At 47.8% G+C, this 26,883-nt stretch overlaps 1 protein-coding gene across 1 annotated transcript in view; it reads left to right on the top strand.

Moving 5' to 3' along the window:
* The window catches only part of LOC138566790 (cytochrome P450 2F2-like), a 316,131-nt gene that overhangs the window by 203,008 nt on the left and 86,240 nt on the right, over nt 1-26,883 (top strand). The window contains exon 6 of the mRNA XM_069644444.1: nt 11,553-11,694. Within this exon, the coding sequence (XP_069500545.1) occupies nt 11,553-11,694 (142 nt within the window). The remainder of the gene's footprint in view (nt 1-11,552; nt 11,695-26,883) is intronic.

The raw sequence follows: 26,883 nt of genomic DNA, 5'->3' as shown, positions 1-26,883 counted from the left end.
CCTTGCTAGCCTGTATTTTGTTACAGTTGTGTATGTCGGTCGTGTTGTTAAGAGTGCGTGTGACCTTTGTTTCTGTTTGCTCAGGGCCTTGAGCTGCTGCCTGCCACATGATTGCTTGATTTTAGCCGCACCCATCCCATTTTGGGAACTTGCTTAATGAGCAATATGTTGGCCTGTACAGATATAGTTTACTTGGTATTACTGATTTCTGCGATCCTGCCCTTCCTGTGGATGGGAGCCGAGGATTGCGGGGGAGGGTGGAGATGGTGGGTGTTCTTGGAGTCCCTCATTCTCATTTAAATAAAATCATATGGGTCTGCCTCTGGTCAGTAGTGACCGTAGCAAGTAGGGGCAGAATATATGTAACCCCACCCCTGCCTTTGTTGTGACTCTTGTTGCATTTTCACAAATGTGTGCAGAGACAACATTGAAATCCTAGACAAACTTTTGGAGGTTGAAAGGAAACTGCAGCACCCATTGCTCAATCGGCTTGTGCCCATTTTTTTTAATATAGCTATTAATGATGGTCTTCTGAAATGAAGAATACAGTGGGAGACGGTGCGCTGAGATATTCTCATGGGAGGTACTACTATCGCACTATCACCAATGGCTGCCATGAAGGGTTGCTACAATAGATTGGGGGCTTGGTTATGCTGTGTTGGAAAGGACGCAGCCCCCCACTTCCCAGATAATGTGCACACTACCTCATGCACTGCGAATCGATGAACATCCTGCTGCTCTGTATGTAAAATGAGAACCATGCTACCCAAATGTGCATTCATACAACCTCATTATATAACCTCATATCAGCCAGCTAGTTATCCAGATAGTGGATCAGGCCAACTGCTGCACAAAGCACAAACCACGAGTTGTGTTACTCAAATGCACACATATCCAAACTTAGCACTACCCAGCAACTTCATACCTACATCACACCGAAAGCACAAACTGCTGTCCAATGCATGAATGAACTGGGTGCACTCCTGGAGTAAAAATGCATTCTAAACCTTCTGTGGTTCACGGGCATGCACCTTCATGCCAGGGATATGCTGGTTCAGATGCAGCAAGTGGGCTGCGTGTGCGAACCTGACACTCATCACATGTGAAATGTAAAGTCGCCCATTTATTCATTGTCTAACGTGCGCGATAATGGCTATAAACTGATCTGTTGGTTCAATTCTTTCCGGGTACTGTGGCCCCACATTTAAAAATGGTGGTTCAGTGCCGTAACTAAAAATACTAGAATGCAATGAAAAGGGGTACTAAATTACCTATGTTGTTGTACCAGGGCTGGCATGAGACCAAATAACAGCACCAATTTATGGGCGCCCATCAACTTCTATCTTTGTGCTATTTTTTTTTTTTCATTCCGAATACGGTATAACCCATACAACGAGCGTGCACTTAAGTGGTGCCAATAACATGCCAATGACTGCTGGCTGGGGGCACTGGCATAAAGGTCTACAACAGTTATTTTGTAGAAAGTAGACTAGCATGCACCCCCCTCAACATTACTAGAAGTACTAGTACAACTTATCACAAATAAGCAAAGCAGCCAAGGACCCGGCACCGGCACAGATGTGGCACTGACTGCTCTGCTGATCAGCTTCAGGCTACAAGGCCAGCCATGCAGGGCCTAGGACGGCATCGACGACATCGACAACTAGGCCCTGCATTCACTAGGGCAGTGCTCCAGGACACTCCTGGAGCAGTGCCCTGCGTAATGAAGGCTGGGCACAAAGAAAAGTCTTCAAGTTCGTTAACTTTTCTTATCGGTCCGGCGGCGATGGCAAGCAAAAGCCTTGGACATGGCAGGGCCCTCTGCTGTTCTCGGGGAAGCTCTACTTTAGTCAACCTTCCACTCAGCAGGAAGTGAGAAAGTGGCGCCGTCGCGTCACCAGTGCCCATCACCCCACCCACACTCAAACGTCATAGGCTGACAAACAGCCAATGACATTAAGTAAATAATTATGTTGCTATGCGCCTAACTGTAAGGTCAGATCAGTGCGCTGTTTGCGCAGAGATTAATACAGGCGGGGCCACCCCTCTAGCACCCCGCTACCATCCTAGATTGGGATGGATTACGTAAAATGCGTGGAGCTACGAACTCCATGGGCCTCATTACGAGGTTGGAGGTAGCCATGGAGCTGTTAGCTCCATGGCTGCCTCCAAAACCATTCAGACTTCGCCCTGGTGAATGGAGCCATTACCGGTCCATTCCGAGGTCGGAGGGACCGGTAATTCCCCATTCATCAGGGCCATTCCCCATTCCCATTTGAGCCCCCATAGGGCTCCCATAGGGCTCAATGGGAATGGGGAAGGTGCTAATAACGGTACCGCAAATTGCGGTACCATTATTAGCTCTAGAGTCCCTTTGCAGGTCCCGTCCTTAACTCCTGCAAAAAGCAGGCGTTAAGGAAGGACCTGCAAAGGGAACTCGTATTAGGGAGGTAAGGGATTACCGGCACCGGTGCCCTTACAAGTGCCGGTAATCCCTTACCTCCCATCTCGTAATGATGCCCCATGCGTTTTACATAGTAAAAAGATGCGTAAAACGGGACGCGCCCTGCTATGTCAGTGTGCCAGCCAGCGCAGCCATGAAGATGCAATATTGCAGAGTGGCTCAGCGCCAGATAATTCTTTTTTTATTATATATTATGTGCACATCTGATTGACGCAACGTTGCCCAGCTCATGCAGAACAGATTCAGAACTTCTGTTATCTGTTCTGCAGAACTGAATTTATGGGACACTTCTCATCACACTCCATGGGTGGGGGTCCTGGGTGGGGGGGTGGTGCCCCCCGCCCTATGTTAGCGGCCGCCACTATCCCTGTCGCTTTGGTGTTAGTGTTTTCTATTACTGAAAAAGGTAGACTGACCTGCAGAGACAATGTTTCACTGCCCTCTTTGTTGGTTATGATAGTACATTGTTTTCAGTGTGCCCATAGTATCCATTTAAAACCGCTCAGTAAATGCCCTTTTGCAAATAAATCACTGGGGAGTATAAGCCCAGTTCATCATGCCAAAGTGAATATATTTAAATGCATATATTTATAGGAGCACTCTGTAATGAAATGCCACTTACCAGGCCTAGTCGAAAAGAATGGGAGTTCCCTATTTTTTGTTGCCAAGGGACTGTCTTCTGTAGGGAGGGAAGTATAAGGATCAAGCACATAGAAAGCAGTTACCCCTATTCTCAAGCAAAGACTTGTATTAAGTCAGTGTGCCATCAGAGTCTCACAGCATACCTCAATTCATTTTCAGGAGCATATTAATCATTTCAAGTGACTCTACCAAATCAAAAAAACATGTAAAAAAATGTATTACTCAATTACAAAATTACAAGAAAACTATAAAAAAAACACATCATGGAATAACTAAATTCCAGATGTTCTCCAATTAAAAAGGAAAAAACTACTTTTATCCAAGTGGGGTTATTATGTGCAACAGTTGATTCAATGTCCACAGTGGTTATACTATGGAAAAATCATTGTTTGACATTTTCAATGCATGTTGCTAATCCACGATCACAAGGTAGGTTGTTGCAGAGATATAACATTGCAAGTCTCTGTCATGCGGGCTAAGATATTTATAACAGTTTAGATGGTCGACATATGTCTTGGCATATTGTGTTGGATTAGGCACTATCTCTAGTGACTGTCTTTGCTGTTATAGCCATCTTCAGGACAATGATACTGATTTAGTGATGTTATGTTGAATAGAAATACCCCAATATCGGATTGGCTTGTCAGATCAATGTAGCTAGTGACAATTTACATACATAATAATTGGTAGAGAAAACATCTAAATGTTATGACAATGGTGGACACTGACCTCACTGTTGACAGCAAGTCGAGTTGGAATGAGAGAAGCCTTGCAACATTCAAGGTTTTATCATCTTTTTCTTGAAATTGATTCAACACTGCAATGTTAAATAAAGTATTTTTGAAATGCCGGTCAAATTCAATTCATTGAAGTCTAAACTGTGACACTCTAACCTACTTATTTAAGAGACAGGTTAATACAAAAAGCTCCCTCAAAATAAATTATGATATACTGCAAGCAAGGATCAAGAATTTGACCGGCATTTCAAAAATACTTTATTTAATATTGCAGTGTTGAATCAATTTCTAGAAAAAGATGATAAAACATTGAATGTTGCAAGGTTTCTCTCATTCCAACTCGACTTGCTGTCAACAGTGAGGTCAGTGTACACCATTGTCATCACATTTAGATGTTTTCTCTACCAATTATTATGTATGTAAATTGTCACTAGCTACATTGATCTGACAAGCCAATCCGATATTGTGTTTTACAGTGGGTCCGAAGAATAATATTACACGAAAGGAGGGGTATTTCTATCCAACATAACATCACTAAATCAGTACCATTGTCCTGAAGACTGCTATAACAGCAAAGAAAGTCACTAGAGATAGTGACTTATTCAACGCAATATGCCAATACATATGTCGACCATCTAAAGGGTTATAAATATCTTAGCCCGCATGACAGAGACTTGTAATGATATATCTCTGCGACAACCTACCTCGTGATCGTGCATTAGCAACATGCAATTATTTTTCCATATTATAACCACCATGGACTTTGAATCAACTGTTGAACGTACGAACCCCATCTGGATAAAAGTTGTTTTTTCCTTTTTAATTGAAGAACATCTGGAATTTAGTTATTCCATGATGTTCTTTTTATACTTTGCTTGTAATTTTGTAATTGTGTATCACATTTTGTATTTTTTGACATGCTTTTTTTATTTGGTAGTCACTTGAAATTATGAATTTGCTCCTGAAATTTTATTGAGGTATGCTTTGAGACTCTGATGGCACACTGACTTAATACAAGTCTTTGCTTGAGAATAGTGGTAACTATCTTCTATGTGCTTGATCCTTACTTACCAGGCTGTAGGGGTTTTTCTCTTTTGGGTAAATTCGGGATTTGGTGATATTTTCTTAGCCTGATATTTTGGCAGTAAACTGGTGGTAAACTGGCCTTATCATTAGAGATAGTTCAGTATTACCTTATTTTGGTGATATGGTGTTAGCTTATATTGGCGGTAATTTTTATTGGTATCTTATTTTCATGGTATTTTTAGAATTACCTTATTTTTGTGGTATAGTGGTGAGCATATCTTTTTTATACTACCACCCCATCATAGAACAAACCCGCCCTTGTTACAATTGTGACCCCTTTTTTGGCTGTCTGCAGGTACTCTGTGGACTTAGCATGTTTAGGGAACCCAGTGAGTTTATTCAGAATGAAACTTATTGTATATAACCCCTGTTACTGACTTATGTACATTCAGTAACTTATGTGCTCTGATGCACCACTTTCTCTTCACAGCATGCAGAAAAAAACGCATTCACACACACACAACATTCTGTCTTGCTTATTTGTATATATTTACTGGTGTCCTAAACTTGTCCCATGTGGTAAATGAGGTAGCAAAATGATTTACTACATTGGTATAACACTAGCATTACCCATTGATTTTTCCCCTAATACAGTAAACATGGGAGACATAAAATAAAACCAATAAAGTTGCACCAGTTTTGCTTTTTGTTAAAATATTGGTCTTTGTTATACACAATCCAGAATAATACAAATACACATATGCTTACCAACAGCGAGCATAACATCATCTTCTAGAAAATAAACACAGTGAAGAAAACAAGCATATGGCAACATGGAAGAAATAAAAACATTGTATTCAATTCTTTTTGAAATAAATACATCAAAAATATATCAAAATAAAAAAACATGGCAAAGTTAACTCAGTGTGCATCATTTTCTTAGCCAGTGCAAACATGCTTAGAGAAACATGATATTTTGCTTTTTAAAGTTTTCTCATTACACTGTCTTTCAATAGGTGCAATGCATCTCATACATTCCCATGCTCCTCATCTTTGACCTGACCCACCAAAATGTGTGAATTCTGAAGCACTTGCCACCAGAGCTTTATCTATGCAAACCTCCCTCACACAGCTCAGCCCACGGACACCACCTTTGGAATTCTTTCTACTTCGAAGCCAGCAGCCCGGCACAGCCTCTTCTGCCTGGCATATCAGCTGTCATCAAAACTGCGTCTCTGAAGCCCAGCTCCCAGGGAGACACCGACAGCACTTGAATCTCTGGCAGAACTGTTCGCATTCAGATCCAAAGCAGTTCTGCCTATTACTTTACGCAGCTCATTAAAAAAAAAAAACTCTCTCTGTCTGCCACTCTTGGGTTAGCCCTCTTTTGATATCAGCTCTTCCACCCCTTCATTTACCAATCAAATTACAAGAATGTTCTGCACTATTTCTTCGCCTGTTTAGAACAATGAAGACTTCAGTATGAAATTGTTTCATTTGGTTCCTGCTGGTGCATATTTCCCCATAGAATAAACTAACATGGAATGAATCTCACTGTGTTTAGAACTGCATTATATGTTAGATGAACAGTTAATGAGTTAGTGGGACAAATTAGTATAGGATTAGTTAATTACGTTTTTTTTAATGTAGTCCCACACTGATGAAAACATCCCAATTGTAAAATATGCACATTTTTAAAATGACAGCACACTGTACTAAATGCTTCTTAAACTAAACCCATTTTTCTGATTTGGCTAAATGCTTTTATTTCTAAAAAACTGTTCCTCACAACTACTCTGAAATGGCTGCATTTACATACTACCCAATGCTCTTTTTGCATGAATATTCCTACAAGGCCTAGGACATCATCTTGAGCACTATAAGTAATACAAGCAACAAGCATTGACAAGGCCAATATTGTTGGCATTTATTACTGTTCTTTGAATTTTGCTTTTATAGGCAATAGGGTGCAAGGAGGAGAGTGCAACTTTTCAAAGGAGGATGCGATAAGGGGTACAGGTGTGCAAGAGAATGAGAAAGAAGGAGAACAGAGCAAGGGAGAACATAATTGAGAGGGGGTGCCATTGATGATGAGCAAGAGGAAATTTGAGTGAGAAAGGTTGAGAGTGAGAGGGTAAGAAATAAAGCGGCATTGTGAGAAGAATGGTGAGAGTGGGTAGAGAGTTGAGGTGCAGTGGGGGTGCGTTGCAGAGAGAGATTGGGTGGGTTGGGGGTACAGAGAGTGGTGGCAGGGTGGGGAATGATGAAAGAGAGAGTGGAGGTAGAGTGGGTGGGGGTAGAGAGTGGGAGTATGGTGGGTGGGTTGGGGTTGACAGTGGAGGTCTAAAGTGTCCCAGTAGAGAGTGGAGTTAAGGTGGATAAAGTGGAGGCATAGTAGGTGGGTTTGGGTAGAGAGTGCAGGTAGTGTGGATAGGTCATAGAGTGAGTGGGGGTATGGTAGGTAGGTGGTTTTAGAAAGTGGGTTTAGGGTGGGTGAGTGGGGGTAGAAAGAGTGGATTGAGGTAGAGAGAGTTGAGATAGAGTGGGTGGCTGGGGGTCGAAAGAGTTGGGGATAGGCTAGGGTGACTGATAGGGGTGGCTTGGTTGCATTGGGCAGAGGGAGAGTTGAGGTAGGGTGGGCAGTGGTACAGAGAGTGGAGGTGGTACAGAGAGTGTCGGTAGGGTGGGTGTAGAGAGAGTGTAAATAGTGTGGTTGGGTGGGTGTAGATAGAGTGAGGAAGGGGAGTGATTGTGGGTAGGGAGAAGGGGGTAGGTGGAGTGGGGGTAGAGAGATAGGAGGTAGGGTAGATGGGTTGAGGTACAGAGAGTGGGCATATGGCGGGGTAGACATGGTGTGTGGGTGGGTGGTGGTAGACACAGTGGGTCGGGGTAGAGAGACTGGCGATCCGGTGGGTGTCAGTAGAGTGGGTGAGGATTGGGTGGGTGGAGTAGAAAGTGTCAGGGTAGAGTATGTGAGCGGGGTAGAGAGAGTGGGGGTATGGAGAGAGCCTGGGTAGGTTGAGAGGGATGTGGTTGAGAGAGCAAGGGTAGGGTGGGTGTTGGTTTTGTAGAGAAGTTGGGGGTAGGGTAGGGTGGGGGATTGGGGGTAGGGTAGGGTAAGTGATTGGGTGTGGGGTGGGTGGGTAGTTGTATAGAGAATGGAGGTAGGGTGGGTGGGTGTAGAGAGAGTGGAGGTTGTAGAGAGAGTGGAGGTATGGGGAGTGAGTGTGGGTACAGAGAGTGGAGGTGTGGTGGGGCAGAGAAGGTGGAGGTAGGGTGTGTATGCAGGGGTAACCAGAGTGGAGATTGGGTAGGTGAGGAATGGGTGGATGGGCATAGAATGGGTGGGGTAAGGTGGGTTGGTATGGAGGGAGTGGGGGTTGTGTGGGATTAGATAGAGTGGGCTTAGAGTGGGTGGATGGGGTAGAGTGAGTGGAGGTAGAGCGAGCTGGGGTAGCATGGGTGGGATGGGATAGAGCGAGTTGGAGTTAGAGTGGATGAGTGTAGAGAGGGTAGGGGTAAGATGGGTGGTGGTAGACAGGGTGGGGTTAGGGTGGGTGCTTTCAGTAGAGAGAGCGGGATTGGGTGTATGAGGTTAGACAGGGTGGTGATTGGGTGGAGGGGTTGGGGTAGAGAGTGTGGGGGTAGTAGAGAGAGTGGTGGTAGAGAGGGTGGAGGTGGGTCAGGTGGAAATTGGTAGACTGGGTGGGGTAAGGGTGGGTGGGTCTGGTAGAGAGAGTTGGGTTGGGTGTGTGAGGTTAAAGAGAGTGGTAATTGAGTGGATAGGTTTGGGTAGAGATAGTGGGGCTAGTAGAGACAGTGTGGGTAGAAAGGGTTGAGGTAGGGCAGGTGGACATTGTTAGGCTGGGTGAGGTTAGGGTGTGTGGGAGGGGGTAGAGGGAGTGGGGTTGGGTGGATCTGCTTAGAGAGGGTGGTGATTGGGGAGGTGGGGATAGAGAGGGAGGTCATAGAGTGAGAGTGTGGGGTTAGGGTTGGTAGGGTTAGGTGAGTGGGGTGTTAGAACGAGTGGGGCTAGGGTGGGTGGGTGATGGCAGTTGGTTGTGGGAAAATAAAGAACAAAGCAGTCTTGTCAAAAGTAGCCCAAAATAGTCCAAACAAAACCCAACCAGCTCTCATAATGGTGGTGGGGTGGGTGGTGGAGGGCTTGGGAGTGAGGTGGGTGGGGGTAGAGAGAGTGGGGGTGGAGTTATAGAGAGTGGGTGTTTGTGTAGAAAGTCAGCCTCAGGCGGACAACAAAATATAAGCCACCAACCATAGCCCAAATACAGCCCACACATCTACAGTAACTAGCCTGAAATGGCTCAATATGAAATCACTGTGCAGCTGGGAATTGGACATTCCAGCACCTGACTTGTTCTTTGCAATGCTGTTCATTGAGTAGAACGGCAGAGAAGTTTGGGAAAAGATATTTGAGTTATTTGGCATTTTTTTGTCATGGCATTGCCTGTTCCTATGCCATCCAGATATTCCCAGTTCAGAGCACCCATTCCCTCTCTCTTTCTTCTGTAGCAATGATTTTTTAAATTTTTTGGGGCAAGCACCACACAAATTTGCCAAATTCAAAAATGCATCTGGTTGAGGCTGAGCTGAGCTCTGTTCTGGTCCATGTGATTTCCCTCTATCTGGAGTGTGGCTGACTAGGAAAACAGGGAACTGGCAAAAACAGGGAGACTGTTAGGAATCGTGCCAATAACAACTGGAAAATGTGTGGCCCCCATCTCCTCTAAGCACAGATTAGCGGTGTTTCTTGTTATAGCCAAACAATGATATGAGCATACTTAGTCGACATGTATGAAGTGATTTGGCAAGAAAAAAACGGGAATTATCAAGATCAAAACATAACTGGTATTTGGCACAGATGGGAGAAAACATTTGAAGCATGATTAAGCGCCAATGCAATAGCCCATTGATACCTTTCAAACGATATGATATGATATGATATGATATACACAAGTGTTTCAAGGCGCGACAAGGCCGGGGGAGGGGGGGAACAAGGGGAGACAGACAACGATCCTACTAGGCCAGGTGTCATTCAGATCGCGCAAGTGCAGGGTAGAGAGGAAGGGAAAAAGTGCAAGGGGAAAGGGAGAGAAGAAGTGCAGTACAGGTTTAGTAGAAACAAGATAAATAATAAGGGCCAGCCGGTGGCAAGTGCAAGATAAGTGCAGACAAGTGCTGGGAAGGGGGGCTGTAGGGATACAGAGACAGTCCCATAGTGCAGGGGTTGCCAGGGAGGCAGTGCAGAAGAGAGTGGCTGGGCCACCAACCGGGAAATGGCTGTGATCATGAACATGATATCTACCTAACCATTGTTGGCAATTGACAGTGTTCAGAAATCTATTTTACCATTACGTGGATAGATTGTAGGAACGCCTTGACTGTGATTGGTCAGCAGTCTGATCAATATTTATCATTAAAAAGTTGTTATTTGACTATGAACCGGGTATAATCAGACACTGGTCCGGCTATAATTTAATGCTATGGACATGATTTATCATGTTGCAAAACCAGTTTGAGAGTGGTTTGACAAAGTCATGGCTTTGGTGTGTCCATAATCTGCAGCTTTACATCTGTGATCTTGCATTCCTGCCGTTTTAACTCTCCTCACTTTGCATTGTGCAGCTTTCCTTTTCTGAACATGAATGGAGGACCACTTATGCTAGAAGACATAGGGCCTCATTACGACCCTGGCGTTGGACCATGGTGCTAGTAGCACCATGGTCCATGCCGGTAACTTACCGACTCTGCCATGGCGGAATGGGGAATTACCGCCCCATTCCGAGGTTGGCGGGGCGGTAATTCCCCATGCCGCCATGGCCCTTCCCCATTCCCATTTTTGCCCCATAGGGCTCAATGGGAATGGGGAAGGCGCTAAGTACGGTGCCGCAAATTGCGGCACCGTACTTAGCACCAAGGTCCCTTTGCGGGTTGGTTTTTAACGCCTGCAAAAAGCAGGCGTTAAAGTCTCCAACCCGCAAAGGGACCTCGTAATCAGGCCCTAAGGGATTACCGGTACGGTCGTAATGAGGCCCAATACATCGAAATCAAATGTGCAGCCAATTGTTTTGCAGTTTCAAAAAATGCATCCATTTGCTTGCATGCGGCCACATAATGATGCTTGGGCCTCTTGAACAATATTACACAATGCATGGAAGGAATCTGAGAGTCACTTCAAAAGGGACAACCCTTCCCAATCTGTTCATATTAAACAGTGCAAATCCAAGTGAAAATAAAAAAAAAATCTCAAAGCAAAGGGGAGCTCAAAACTGCCAACCAAGATGTACAAATGACCACATAGCATGTGGGAATGTGGCAATATTTCAAAGGGATAACTTAAAATCTGGGGCAGGAAATGCATATTTGATATAGAAAGACACAAAAGCAGACATTCACTTGGGGAAAGTGTACTTACCCTTGTCTTTAGCATTCATTTCTCCTCCTCAGGAACCCAAAGTCTTAATATACTGAGATGTAATCATGGAAGAAAACCTTTATATCACCAGGAGTTCTTTAAACAAGGGCTTCTAATTCCAAAGTATGACATGCCAGAATAGCAACAGGGCACACCTACTTAGTAGTTTGGGATTCTTCTGTTTCAAACAATTCGTTTAACCATATTCTGCCAGCCTGGTTATTAATCCGTACATCTTTAATCTTTCCAGGAAAAGAACAAACCATTAACTTACTTTAATGACATGTCCATGCTAATGTCTACCCTGAATCTTTTATTTGGTGGGACAGAAACTGTGAGCTCCACCCTGAGATATGGATTCCTAATATTGATGAAATATCCTCAAATAACACGTAAGTATGAAGAACCAACACCATTAACTTTGTAATAAAATATGTGCAACAAAAAAAAACATGCTATTTGGTCAGTGATTTGTAGACCAATACTATCTTTGGTAATTTCACCTTCATATCGTATGCAAATAAGTTTGCAATGGGCTGGTTGCCATCTGAAAAAGGAAAAGGGTCTAACTGAAAATGTAACACCGTTGTTTTGTATTTGTGGCTTTGAACCACATTCACACTTTTTATCAATGCTGTGGCATGTCGTTTTTTTTATATAGGTACTGATCTGTGTGAATTATATACAGCATTGAATTTTATTTTGTTGCTGTTGATTTCCCATTGACAAATAAAGCAAAACAATATTGTAGGCAATGTGACATTTGATGATGTGTTATCACCAATCTTCTTGTATCAGTGATTCTATGACAAGACCGGAGGCAAGCATTATGCTTAATCTTCTTTAACGCTGCTTAACAACAGCTTTTTAAATCTTAATTTCATTATTTTTTTTATTTTTTTTACAGTTGAAAGTGCCCAACTGACACAAAAAAAAAAAAATTCAACCTGGTAAACATGAAGAAACCAGAGGGGTGAAGCAACTACGTCTCCCATGATCCCCAGTAGGCTAGTAGTCCTCAACCTCAGTCCTATCCTCCAATGAGGGGCCTTCTGTATGACTAAGTTCCTGTAACACTAGGTGCCTTCCTCTTCTTTTTTGCTGCTGTCATCAGCTAAGTACCCATTTTCATATTCAGTTCCGAATGCTATTATTATTTATGAGAATACAAGCGTTTGTGAGCATACATGAACGCTTTAATATAGCATAATTTATGAACGGTTATTTAATGTATATGTTTGCTTAAATGCGCAGCGAATGCCTAGACCTGCTAAGGTGAGAATCTTTGTAGCGTGCAAATTTCCTTCAAATATCGGCGCTGTTTTTGTCGCAAAATTGAAATATACTGCCCGCTAGCATTCTCACTAGCAACAAGGCACAGATTTCTGAATGAAATTAGAAGTTTAAGCTCCAGTCAGCTCCGGAGTTTCCGTTGCCGGACTGGGCCTGTGGCGCACGTCGCTGACAGCCTGCGTATGCTTGCGAATGCGCAGTGGGACGTTTTCAGTTAATAATGGTCTCCGTGAGCACCAGAGACTCTTTCTGCAGGGCTCCACTATTGTTTGTATGCCGACCAAGAAAGGCATTATAGAGTTTCAGCTAGTTATCAGAGGCACATTCTATCAAGGCTGAAAAGAATTTAAAAAAAAAAAATGAAAAACGGAAAATACAATACGATTCTGATGCGCTCCATAAAGCTTCTACAGGTGCATACAGGTGACCTAACAGTCCTGTGGGTCTACAGTGAACCCATTTTTTGCCCCTGTATTCTACACACTGAATCATGGGTAGTGACAAGGGAGAATAATATTGGGAAAAATACAGTGAGGAGCTGCAGGAGGAAGAATTGGATCTCTCACTCAGTTTTAAAAGAGTGCTAGTCGATTCCCTGGTAAGAGCCGTGGCTCAGGGAGTACAATCAATCCAGGACATGCTGCAGGTCCTAGAGAACATTTTGGGCACCAGAGCTGGCTTACGAGACGACCCAGGTGAGGGGACCTCCACTAACATGTCTCTGGAACACACCTTTAGGGCGTGTAAAGTCGCCCTGATATGGGGAAGAAAGAAAAGCCCCAGGAAGCAGCTGATGCCTTTAACAGGCTTAAAGACGCGTTTCTCACGAAATCAGCAGTGCCCAGACCCGTACCCCCTACCCCAGGGGCGAAAAACATAGGGGACGCTCTAGCATCCTCCGAGGAGGTAGAACAGGAGGAGGATCAAGAAGAGGATGACAGAAGCCTCAGTAGAGAGAGCATAAGAACTCAAGAAAAATCGACCTGCGTCAAGAAAGCCAGCATCGTGGAGAGTACCCCAGAAGAAGAAGACATTTCGGATATGTTTGAAACAGATACAATCAGACACCCTAGATCCACAGAGTGGTCCTCATCTAAAAGAGTAGCCATATATATGGCTCAGAAGATCAAAAAGCCTTTAGAAAAGGAGATGAGATTTCAGCTCACGGCGCAATGTCCCAGACCAGAGCTTAGTGGTAAGGTGGCAGATACCCCGCAGCTAGATACAGAGATGCTTACCTTTGTTACTAAAGCCGGGAAAGACACCAGAAAGGCAATGGACCGTGCTTGGCGGTCTTGTCAGGATTAGATACTTGACCTCACAGGGCCCATAGCGAATATCATGGACCTAGCCAGAGGTCCAAGGACACAGGTGAACCCGTGGATCCATTTATCCTAGCTACCTGGGCTCAACGGGCTGTGTGCCTACTTGGAAATGTGAACACTGCTATCTCAGCCGAGAGAAGAAGATGGATGCTGTTGAAAATAGACAGCAAATTAGGAGATCTGGCCTCTTATGAAGCGGGAGAAGGGGCTCAAGGTCTGCTCTTCTGAGACACCTTTGTTAAGGAAATTAATATGTTCGTGGAAACTTACACAGCCCTTGAGAAAGCCCAAGCTTCAATAAGGGAAGTTTGCCCAATACTGGGAATTGCAACAGCAAGACGCTTTCTTCCCGAATAGAAGTAGAGGATTCAGAGGCCGGGAGTTCTACCGACACCAGAACAACAACACAGGTGAGAGAGCGCAAAGCGACATATCCCCCTGTAGGAGAGAGGACCTTGTCCTTCATACACAATTGGCGCAGGCTTTCAAAAGACGCATGGATTTTACAGACTGTGCAGAGTTATCATTTAGAGTTCTTGTAGACTCCCATAAAGCTGAGCCCCCCACCGTGCATTCACAGCTCGTAATCGGAGGCCATATTATTAGACAGAGAGATTCAGGCGGTAGCTCACAAGCAAGCCATAGAGAGAGCGCAAACGCACTCAACGGGTTTCGTGAGCAACATGTTTCTCGTCCACTGGAAAGGCAAAGTCCGACCAGTCATAAACTTGAATGATCTGAACAGCTGGTTACTTTACAGACACTTCAAGATGGAAGGAACACATCTGTTAGCGGATCTGCTCAGGAAGAACAACTGGTTAGCGCGTCTAGATCTAAAGGACGCATACCTGACAGTGCCTATACCACCGCAGTACTGCCAGTTCTTGCAGTTCAAGTGGAGAGAACAGATATGGCAAATCATGACCCTGCCGTTCAGACTCGCCTCAGCGCCATGGGCCTTCACCAAGCTCCTGAGGCCCCTTGCATCAGCCTTGAGAGATCAGGGCATTCAAATGATCATCTATCTAGACGACATTCTGTTGATGGTGGAGGACAAGGAGAGGTGGCTGAGGCAAGTACACTGGGCAGCTTCCGTGATGACAGGCCTAGGTTTTTCTGATCAATGCATAGAAGTCAGCCCTAGTGCCATGCAAGAAAATAGATTTTCTAGGCTTCATGATAGATACGAGGAAAGCCACTCTGGAACTACCAAAACCCAAGATAAGATCCATAAAAAAGGATATGAGAGCAACTCTGAAGAGACCGGTTATATCGCTTTGTAATCTAGCCAGGATAGTTGGACACCTAGCAGCCTCTATTCAGGAATTATTTCCGGCTCCATTACATTATTGTGCCCTACAGAGGCTCAAGATCAGATATTTACAGAAGGGATGGAGATACCACCACAAGGTACCTCTAGACGAGGACAGCAAGACAGAACTCAGCTGGTGGTTCCACAACATGGAAGCGTGGAACGGCCAGGCCATTTTCCGAGACCTGCCAGAGTTTATTATAGAGTCAGATGAAAGCAGGTCAGGGTGGGGAGCCAGGTGCGGACACGCAGAAATAGGAGGAAAATGGTCTCAGGAAGAGCTAGAGTTTCACATCAACTGCCTAGAACTCCTAGCGGGGTCCTTCGCAGTCAAATCCTTCACCAAAGACCGAGCTATGTGTTGCAACCTCTTTTGGATGGACAACATTTCAGCTGTAAGGTATATGAACAAGCTGGAGGGTACGAGGTCCAAGATGCTAGCAGTGCTAGCCAAGGATTTCTGGCACTCCTGCGTAGAGAGGGAGATTTCGGTCAGAGCAAAGTATCTTCCGGGGTGAAGAATACGATGGCGGACTGGAACTCCAGGTACCTAAGAGATTCAAGTGACTGGAGACTGCATGAGTCAGTATTTGACAAGCTACAGCAGATATGGGGTCCCTTTCATACAGATCTCTTTGCTTTGAGACTGAATACCGAATTACGAAGATATTTTATCTGGAGTCTGGATCCTGAGGCAGCGGGAACAGATACGTTCCTTCACTGCTGGAAAGACCACACCCATTATGCCTTTCCCCCCTTCGCGATGCTGGAGAGGGCACTAGCGAAGGTGTGCAGAGACAATGCAGAGCTGGTCATTGTGACACCAGAATGGAAATCGCAAGCCTGGTTTCCTGTTCTGATGGAATGTTTCATGGATTTCCCCCAGAGGATCTCTCGCAGAGCGGATCTCCTGATTGACCCATCCCCTTATTCAGGAGCAGACGCTCACCCTCCTAGGCTCCTAGCCTGCAGAATTACAGGTGCAGATGGTGCTTGCCAGGGCTTTCGGAGGAGTATCATGGGCTCCGTCCACATTCCGGCAGACCTGTGAGTTATGGTGCAGAGGGCAGAGTATTTCTCCCATTTCAGCTCCTGTAGTTCACGTTCTTAAATTTCCTAGCATCTCTGACGACTTGAGGGAAAGCCTTTAGAACGGTGGGAGTATATAGGTCTGCCATCTCCCCGGGCACAACCTGGTAGATGGGGCTCCAGTAGGAGAACACCCTGCAGTAGCTAGGCTTCTTAAAGGAGTCAAATTGAGCAAGCCCCCACTACCTAAGTACTCAGCACTTTGGGATGTTAACAAGATATTTCAGTTGTTGAGCAATGGCCCAGAAACAATCTCTTGTCAGGAAAACAATTGTCCGGGAAACTAGCTACATTACTCTGTCTAGTATCATGTAGAAGGGTATCAGATGTTAAGGCCTTGGAGATCAACAGAAAGATCTTTTATCCGGAAGGCATAGCGTTTAATATTGCGCAGCGTACTAAGACCAATTATAATGTCATTACATACCCATGCTTCCCTGGTAAAAACAAGCTCTGCGTAGCTCAGTGGTTTAAGTCCTACGAAGCAGTGACGCAGCGATAAGGCCACAGAATGTAACTCAGCTATTAATAGCACGCAGGAAGCCTCATAGAGCAGTTTCTCCAGCCACCATTGCATGATGGGTGAAGGAGGTGATGGAGCTAGCAGGAATAGACATTTCTGTCTTTGGAGCCCACTCGGACAGAGGAGCTATGGCTTCTGGAGCTTTTGTATCTGGAGTTCCACTGCAGGAGATCATGAAAGCGGCAGACTGGTCCAGTGACTCAGTTTTCAGAACTATTTCAAGCCAGTCTCTAATATTGCATCAGCAGTAGTGCAAAGCTTTGAACAAGCAAAATGCTTGCCTCCGGTCTTGTCAAAGAATGAAGATTGCCCAAGCGCACAGCGCAGGAAGTCTTGATTCTATTAAAGACATGGAGACAAGCATTTCCCCACCCATTATGAATTCAGCTGTGGAGACGAGTGATGTTATGCACGGGGGAGTGAATTTACTGTTTATTTGTTTCTGTATGATAATAACGGAAGCAGCAAATTTCCCCCCTAATGATCTCAATCTCTCTTTTATCGCTAGGAGAAGACCAAAAGAACTCTCTAGAATGAGTATCTACCATATCAGCAGAGAGTGTGCCAGAACAAGGCAGAGTAGCAAAGACGGATCAAGTTTCTCATAGACTGTTACTTAGACTGGTTCAGGCGTAAGCAGCTCAAGAGCGAAAGAAGAGGAAGGCACCTAATGTTACAGGAACGTATCCATACAGAGGGCCCCTCATTGGAGGATAGGACTAAGGCTGAGGACTACTAGCCTAATGGGGATCATGGGGACGTAGTTGCTTCACCCCTCTGGTTTCTTTATGTTTACCTGGTTGAAGTTTTGTTTTTTGTGTCAGTTGGGCACTTTTAAGTGTAAAAAAATAAAAAAAAATAATTAAGGTAAGATTTAAAAAGCTTTTGTTAAGCAGTATTAATGAAAATTAAGCATAATGCTTGCCTCTTAATAGAATCAAGAGTTCCTGCGCTGTGCACTTGGGCAATCTTCATTGTGAAGCACGGGTATGAAGCCTTTTGTGTTCACATTTCAGTGCCACACATATTGTTGCCCTTTTGGTGAAGCTAATGAGAATGATATTTCATTGAGTTTTATTGTTTTTCTTTTGTAAAAAATAGCACTTTGTAGTTAAAGCTTAATACACGAAAACAAAGGCATCTCTCTTTCATCTCCCCGTTTCAATATTGGTTTGGTTTGGAATGGCTGTGGGGAGAGGATGCCCACTGATATTGAGATATTAACTTCCTGCAGAGGGCCTGGTTCCATCTTTGGCAACTTGCCAGATGTCTGTTTCTTTTCACAAAAGTGAATCATGTCTGCCCAGAGTGAAAGTGTCAATTAGCCCTGATTATATAAAAAAGCGGTGATGGCTGTGCATAAGATAGTACTCAATGAAACAATTAAACTGTAGATGTTTATGTGCAGTGTGTACCCCTCTGCCTGCCATTATTCCCATTTAAAAACCCCTGGCCTGGAGGCACCCTTATATTTATGGTTTGTGCCTTAACCTTGTGAACTTAATCACGTTTGCATCTGCTATACCTGCTGTCCCTGCAATGCATAAATGCATCAGCCCAGAGATAAGCATCAAGCTAAGGGAGCTTGTCAGGTAAGTGATAAGAGTTGCCACACACAACCTCAACGTAACCACTGAAACGACAATGACATGTGCATTTCAAATTGGTTCTCACAGATATTTCTTATTATCACAAGACACCATGAGGCAGCAGAAGGGAGGAAGATGAATAGGGAGAGGTTATGGATGGGGGGGAAGTATTTCTTGGGAAATGCAATGTGCATCATTATGAGTACAGTGGTGTGGTAAAAACAGTGGTAATGTGGTGTTAATTGTGTTACTACCATTTTCACACCAAATGACTGCATCACTGTACTGTACATTTTAGCATAAATTGGTGGTAAATTATCAATTTTAGCACCAGAAATTGTTAGAATGATTGCAACAGAATTACTGTTGTGTGTAATTACACCAAATTGCTAATAGAGTAATATGGACTCCAAAAATGGATTAACAGTACCATCCCACCATGAGTGATGGTAACTGTAATCAAGTTTGGAAGCGATGCCACATATTTACAGCTGAATTATGCCCAAACTCATAATGACCTACAAAGTTAATTAAATGCATTTGCTTTAGTCCCTGATAACTCATTCATTGTTTCATAATGTACATGACTAGTTCAGTTAGATCAGGTTATAGGTCATGTACTCTTGTCATAGTGCATTTCACTCCTTAGTTCCTTGAAATTTCTGAGGGACTGGTCACCGGGAGATTTACATGGGAGCATGTAGAACAAGGATGGTTGCACAGGTCTTCAGGAACCCCCCTCGCCCCAGTAACGAAATACGTGAGAGAAGGATCTGTGAGGGTCATGAGTATGCAGTTACTTGCTGCTAACTGAAATCACTGAGTGTAGCGTAACACTGACAAATTGGTGCAATGACCCATATCTGCAATGCCCAAAAGTGATCTCAACAGAACCGTGGACCACCCATCTCTGAAATCCTGCCACCAACCAAAGAAGTAAGAGACCTTTAAAAATCCCTAACATGGAATCAGACAAGAGGTGACTGTAAGTGTGTGTCTATTTTAGGGCTTAAGCAGAAGCCATATTTTGTATCAAACAACAGGGATGTAATACAGTGCAATACAAGGTACTTAATTGGCATGACAACTTAAGCAAATATTGTCAAAGAACACAGTTTTAAATGAAATGCCTAATTTATAATATACCCGAATACTGTACAATTCTTTCAATTCCACACATTTAGTATATGGAGCCATTGGCCTCGTTCTTAACATTGTTTTAATTTCACATGTACGGCAATTGTACTTATTCCAAAATTTGTATCACAAAACAATATTAAATACCTTAATTCCAATTGTCTTAGTGCCAACACGTGTTTAGATCGATTTTATTGCTCCTACGAAAATAGACTGAAAGGCAAGGAGACATATAATTTAAGCTGAGAAGCAGCAAGAAAATGAAACCTAGTGAACACTAACTTAAAAGAAATATCCAAACGTCCTGATCATATGAAGACGTACTAAGACATAAGGATTGTGGAGCACAGAACTAAAGTATTCATAATGGTAAAGGAATTGAACCAAAAAAGCTAACAGGAGACATCCTATGGGAATAAGCCTTGAAGAAGATCCAACGAATTGAAACACATGTTGGCACTAAGGCATTTGGCATTATAGCATTTAAAATTATTTGGGATACAAATTTATGGAACATGTATACAATGAGGTATTTCAGTTAAACATCATTTTTGTTGAATATTTCCTCTCTAGCTTCATTTAAGATTAGGACAGGTTGCCTTTAAACTAAATCACTGACATTAAGTAAGAAGTAATTCAAACAATAAATAGCGCAGCTGATTAACCATTGCAACCTAATCTGGTACTCCCTAAATGAAAGGCATGTAATACATACTTGTTACATTCTCTACAGTAGTGATCATTTTTGTTATTCAACTTTTTTCTAAAAATCCATACTGCATTATGCACTTTGAGGCCGATTCATGGAATAATTAGCGCGGCGCAAGTGGGCAAAAACGTGCGAATCGCAGTGGAATAGCGAAAATCGCAGTGAAATTGCGAAAATCGCACGAAAAGCAGCGCACGTCGATTCATGGAAGGCCGTGCGCGAGAAAACCAGCGGACGTGCGATAAAAAAGTGCGCGGCGCACGTTGGCGCACAGGCCATCTAACAGCGTGCGCCAGGTCACAGCGAAAATCGCACAGGGCACAGCGAAATTTGCACATAGCGCGGCGCACGCAACAAAAGTAGGCGGAACACGGGCGTAACACTCGGAATGGGGAACAGCTTGTCAAAACGTGGGCGTCACGGGGGAAGTACAGGGCACAAGTGCGCGGAACGCCCACACGCTCGCCTACAACACGTATTCATGGAATAGAATAGGGCAAAAAAGCGCACACTCAAACCAGCGCACAGGCACAAACACGACCGCCACAAGAAAGCAGGCGGTAGCGTCTCTGCGGCTGTAAGAAATGTGCGCCAAAAGGTGCGCCAACAAATAGCACCTATATACTGCCATGATGAATGTCCCATACTGTGGCCCTCCAGGAAAAATGACGTGCAAAGGGGTACCCACAAACACGGACACCCGCTGACAAAAAATACGTGTGCGTGTATACCGGGGTGCGTGGGACGTCTAACACGCGATTTCAGCAGGGTACGTGCATCACAGGGGTTCGCGTGAAGTTATTCACGCGATCGGGCCTGGGGGAGCGGGCTATGTGTATTTCAGGGGTTCGCGTGAAGTTTCACACGCGATCGGGTCTGGGGGAGCGGGCTACGTGTATTACAGGGGTTCGCGTGAAGTTCCTCACGCGATCGGGCCTGGGGGAGCGTGCTACGTGTATTTCAGGGGTTCGCGTGAAGTTTCACACGCGATCGGGCCTGGGGGAGCGGGCTACGTGTATTACAGGGGTTCGCGTGAAGTTCCTCAAGCGATCGGGCCTGGGGTAGCGGGCTACGTGTATTACAGGGGTTCGCGTGAAGTTCCTCACGCGATCGGGCCTGGGGGAGCGGGCTACGTGTATTCCAGGGGTGCGCGTGAAGTTCCACACGCGAATAGCCTGGGCGCGTGTATTTCAGGGGTGCGTGGGAAGTTCCACACGCGAATAGCCTGGGCGCGTGTATTTCAGGGGTGCGCGGGAAGTTCCACACGCGAATAGCCTGGGGGCACGTGTATTTCAGGGGTGCGCGTGAAGTTCCAAATGCGAATAGCCTGGGCGCGTGTATTTCAGGGGTGCGCGGGAAGTTCCACACGCGAATAGCCTGGGCGCGTGTATTTCAGGGGTGCGCGGGAAGTTCCACACGCGATCGGGCCTGGGGGAGCGGGCTACGTGTATTACAGGGGTTCACGTGAAGTTCCTCACGCGATCGGGCCTGGGGTAGCGGGCTACGTGTATTACAGGGGTTCGCGTGAAGTTCCTCACGCGATCGGGCCTGGGGGAGCGGGCTACGTGTATTCCAGGGGTGCGCGTGAAGTTCCACACGCGAATAGCCTGGGCGCGTGTATTTCAGGGGTGCGCGGGAAGTTCCACACGCGAATAGCCTGGGCGCGTGTATCTCAGGGGTGCGCGGGAAGTTCCACACGCGAATAGCCTGGGCGCGTGTATCTCAGGGGTGCGCGGGAAGTTCCACACGCGAATAGCCTGGGCGCGTGTATTTCAGGGGTGCGCGGGAAGTTCCACACGCGAATAGCCTGGGGGCGCGTGTATTTCAGGGGTGCGCGGGAAGTTCCACACGCGAATAGCCTGGGCGCGTGTATTTCAGGGGTGCGCGGGAAGTTCCACACGCGAATAGCCTGGGCGCGTGTATTTCAGGGGTGCGCGGGAAGTTCCACACGCGAATAGCCTGGTGGCGCGTGTATATCAGGGGTGCGCGGGAAGTTCCACACGCGAATAGCCTGGGCGCGTGTATTTCAGGGGAGCGCGGGAAGTTGCACACGCGAATAGCCTGGGCGCGTGTATCTCAGGGGTGCGCGGGAAGTTCCACACGCGAATAGCCTGGGCGCGTGTATTTCAGGGGTGCGCGGGAAGTTCCACACGCGAATAGCCTGGGGGCGCGTGTATTTCAGGGGTGCGCGGGAAGTTCCACACGCGAATAGCCTGGGCGCGTGTATTTCAGGGGTGCGCGGGAAGTTCCACACGCGAATAGCCTGGGCGCGTGTATTTCAGGGGTGCGCGGGAAGTTCCACACGCGAATAGCCTGGTGGCGCGTGTATATCAGGGGTGCGCGGGAAGTTCCACACGCGAATAGCCTGGGCGCGTGTATTTCAGGGGAGCGCGGGAAGTTGCACACGCGAATAGCCTGGGCGCGTGTATTTCAGGGGTGCGCGGGAAGTCCCACACGCGAATAGCCTGGGCGCGTGTATTTCAGGGGTGCGCGGGAAGTTCCACACGCGAATAGCCTGGGGGCGCGTGTATTTCAGGGGTGCGCGGGAAGTTCCACACGCGAATAGCCTGGGCTCGTGTATTTCAGGGGTGCGCGGGAAGTTCCACACGCGAATAGCCTGGGCGCGTGTATTTCAGGGGTGCGCGGGAAGTTCCACACGCGAATAGCCTGGTGGCGCGTGTATATCAGGGGTGCACGGGAAGTTCCACACGCGAATAGCCTGGGCGCGTGTATTTCAGGGGAGCGTGGGAAGTTGCACACGCGAATAGCCTGGGCGCGTGTATCTCAGGGGTGCGCGGGAAGTTCCACACGCGAATAGCCTGGGCGCGTGTATCTCAGGGGTGCGCGGGAAGTTCCACACGCGAATAGCCTGGGGGCGCGTGTATTTCAGGGGTGCGCGGGAAGTTCCACACGCGAATAGCCTGGGCGCGTGTATTTCAGGGGTGCGCGGGAAGTTCCACACGCGAATAGCCTGGGCGCGTGTATTTCAGGGGTGCGCGGGAAGTTCCACACGCGAATAGCCTGGTGGCGCGTGTATATCAGGGGTGCGCGGGAAGTTCCACACGCGAATAGCCTGGGCGCGTGTATTTCAGGGGAGCGCGGGAAGTTGCACACGCGAATAGCCTGGGCGCGTGTATTTCAGGGGTGCGCGGGAAGTCCCACACGCGAATAGCCTGGGCGCGTGTATTTCAGGGGTGCGCGGGAAGTTCCACATGTGATTTGTACACCCTCCACGGCCCCTGCAGGCAGCCCACACCACAGGGGACTACCATGCATCCCTGGTCATGTCCCGCAGACAGCCCACCCACCATGGGCATGCCCCCCAGCAAAGGCACATGTCTCCTTGAACTAATGAACACCAACTCATGTCCCCTTGCACCCCCACCCCCCAGCACTGTGGGGCACCTGCCAGCAGGCCCCCACCCATGTCCAACTCATGTCCCCCACCACCCCCACCCCCCAGCACTGTGGGGCACCTGCCAGCAGGCCCCCACCCATGTCCAACTCATGTCTCCCACCACCCCCACCCCCCAGCCACCACGGTCACCCTCCACCAGGCCCCCACTCATGTCTCCCATCACCCCCACACCCCAGCAGTGCAGGGTCACCCTCCACCAGGCCCCCACTCATGTCTCCCACCACCCCCACCCCCCAGCCACCAGGGGCACCCTCCACCAGGCCCCCACTCATGTCACCCACCACCCCCACCCCCCAGCCACCAGGGGCAGCCTCCACCAGGCCCCCACTCATGTCACCCACCACCCCCACCCCCCAGCCACCAGGGTCACCCTCCACCAGGCCCCCACTCATGTCTCCCACCACCCCCACCCCCCTAGGTTTTTTAGGAGGTTTCCTTAGTTCTGTTGTGATGATGGACCCTTGTTATTTTTGTACATAGTTCTTTGTTGCACGGAGAGTTTTGACATTTCACTTTGGACAAAATTTTTTGGATTAGATTTTCTAGTTTTGTGTTTTTATGCGGACATGCAGCTTCTTTTTCACATTTACATTGTAGTTAGTTTTCTTTCTTTAGCATTCATATTTTTTTCTAATACATTTTTTTTTCCATTGTTCACTGTGTGGTTTCATCTCATTGGTTTCATGCATGTCATGTTGTGTGTTTTCCCATTCAATTGGAAAATATGTGTGTGACGGACATGGGTTCATTTGCTTCATGAACATTGGGGGTGTAACATGTGATTTCCATTTCCATGTGGGTGAATGGGTTACTTGGTAGGGCTTTTTGGCTGTGGAGGCTGACCATTACGCACATTGTGAGGACCTGGTGGGGGCTGCACATGGTGGCAGGGGGGTGGGGGTGGTGGGAGACATGAGTGGGGGCCTGGTGGAGGGTGCCCCTGCACTGCTGGGGGGTGGGGGTGGTGGGAGACATGAGTGGGGGCCTGGTGGAGGGTGCCCCTGGTGGCTGGGGGGTGGGGGTGGTGGGTGACATGAGTGGGGGCCTGGTGGAGGCTGCCCCTGCACTGCTGGGGGGTGGGGGTGGTGGGAGACATGAGTGGGGGCCTGGTGGAGGGTGACCCTGGTGGCGGGGGGGTGGGGGTGATAGGGGACATGAGTGGGGGCCTGGTGGAGGCTGCCCCTGCACTGCTGGGGGGTGGGGGTGGTGGGAGAAATGAGTGGGGGCCTGGTGGAGGGTGACCCTGGTGGCTGGGGGGTGGGGGTGGTGGGAGACATGAGTGGGGGCCTGGTGGAGGGTGCCCCTGCACTGCTGGGGGGTGGGGGTGGTGGGAGACATGAGTGGGGGCCTGGTGGAGGGTGCCCCTGGTGGCTGGGGGGTGGGGGTGGTGGGTGACATGAGTGGGGGCCTGGTGGAGGCTGCCCCTGCACTGCTGGGGGGTGGGGGTGGTGGGAGACATGAGTGGGGGCCTGGTGGAGGGTGACCCTGGTGGCTGGGGGGTGGGGGTGGTGGGTGACATGAGTGGGGGCCTGGTGGAGGGTGACCCTGGTGGCTGGGGGGTGGGGGTGGTGGGTGACATGAGTGGGGGCCTGGTGGAGGCTGCCCCTGCACTGCTGGGGGGTGGGGGTGGTGGGAGACATGAGTGGGGGCCTGGTGGAGGGTGCCCCTGGTGGCGGGGGGGGTGGGGGTGATAGGGGACATGAGTGGGGGCCTGGTGGAGGCTGCCCCTGCACTGCTGGGGGGTGGGGGTGGTGGGAGACATGAGTGGGGGCCTGGTGGAGGGTGACCCTGGTGGCTGGGGGGTGGGGGTGGTGGGAGACATGAGTGGGGGCCTGGTGGAGGCTGCCCCTGCACTGCTGGGGGGTGGGGGTGGTGGGAGACATGAGTGGGGGCCTGGTGGAGGGTGCCCCTGGTGGCGGGGGGGTGGGGGTGATAGGGGACATGAGTGGGGGCCTGGTGGAGGCTGCCCCTGCACTGCTGGGGGGTGGGGGTGCAGGGGGACATGAGCAGGTGTGCAGGGTAGTCCCCTGTTTTGTGGGCTGCCTGCAGGGGCTGTGGAGGGTGTACAGGGAACACCTGTGAGGACCCACCCAGCCTAATTGCGTGTGATAATTCCCGCACACCCCTGTAATACACGTACCTGGCCAAATCGCATGTGAGAATTCCCGCGCACCCCTGTAATACACGTACCCAGCCGAATCGCGTGTAGAACTTCCCGTGTACCCCTGTAATACACGTACCCAGCCAAATCGCGTGTGATAATTCCCACATACCCCTGTAATACACGTACCCTGGCAAATCGCGTGTAGAACTTCCCACGCACCCCTGTAATACACGTACCAAGCCAAATCGCGTGTGATAATTCCCACGCACCCCTGTAATACACGTACTTGGCCAAATCGCATGTGAGAATTCCCGCGCACCCCTGTAATACACGTACCCAGCCGAATCGCGTGTAGAACTTCCCGTGTACCCCTGTAATACACCTACCCAGCCAAATCACGTGTGATAATTCCCACGCACCCCTGTAATACACGTACCTGGCCAAATCGCATGTGAGAATTCCCGCGCACCCCTGTAATACACGTACCCAGCCGAATCGCGTGTAGAACTTCCCGTGTACCCCTGTAATACACCTACCCAGCCAAATCGCGTGTGATAATTCCCGCGCACCCCTGGAATACACGTACCCAGCCAAATCGCGTGTGATAATTCCCGCGCACCCCTGGAATACACGTACCCAGCCAAATCGCGTGTGATAATTCCCGCGCACCCCTGTAATATACGTACCCAGCCAAATCGCGTGTGATAATTCCTGCGTACCCCTGTGATACACGTGCCCTGGCTAATCGCGTGTAAAACTTCACGCGTACCCCTGATATGCACGTTACCCGCTTTGCGTTCCTTGTTTGGCAGCCCTGTGGACTGGTCCAGGGTTAGCGCTGCCCTTTGCGATGATTTAGCGATTTTGATGGCTTTTCCTTGCGCGAGGGCGTTCTTGGGGGCGTTACTGGCGCTGCTGCAGGGTCGCTGCGATACTCTGCGCCACGGCTGGTTTGGGAGCCTGAAATCCATGAATACGCTGTGCGTGGAAATCGGTTTTAGCGCACGTGCCTGGCGCAGTCAATCGCACGCGGACACTCTGCGCCAGCCGCTTGCGACACTTTTCTGCGAAATTCTATGAAT

Source organism: Ambystoma mexicanum, chromosome 2p (genome assembly GCF_040938575.1).
Source record: "Ambystoma mexicanum isolate Mex_15411 chromosome 2p, UKY_AmexF1_1, whole genome shotgun sequence".
Taxonomy (NCBI): Eukaryota; Metazoa; Chordata; class Amphibia; order Caudata; family Ambystomatidae; genus Ambystoma; species Ambystoma mexicanum.
Note: the sequence above shows the minus strand (reverse complement) of the source record. Positions and strands in the feature narration are given on the sequence as shown.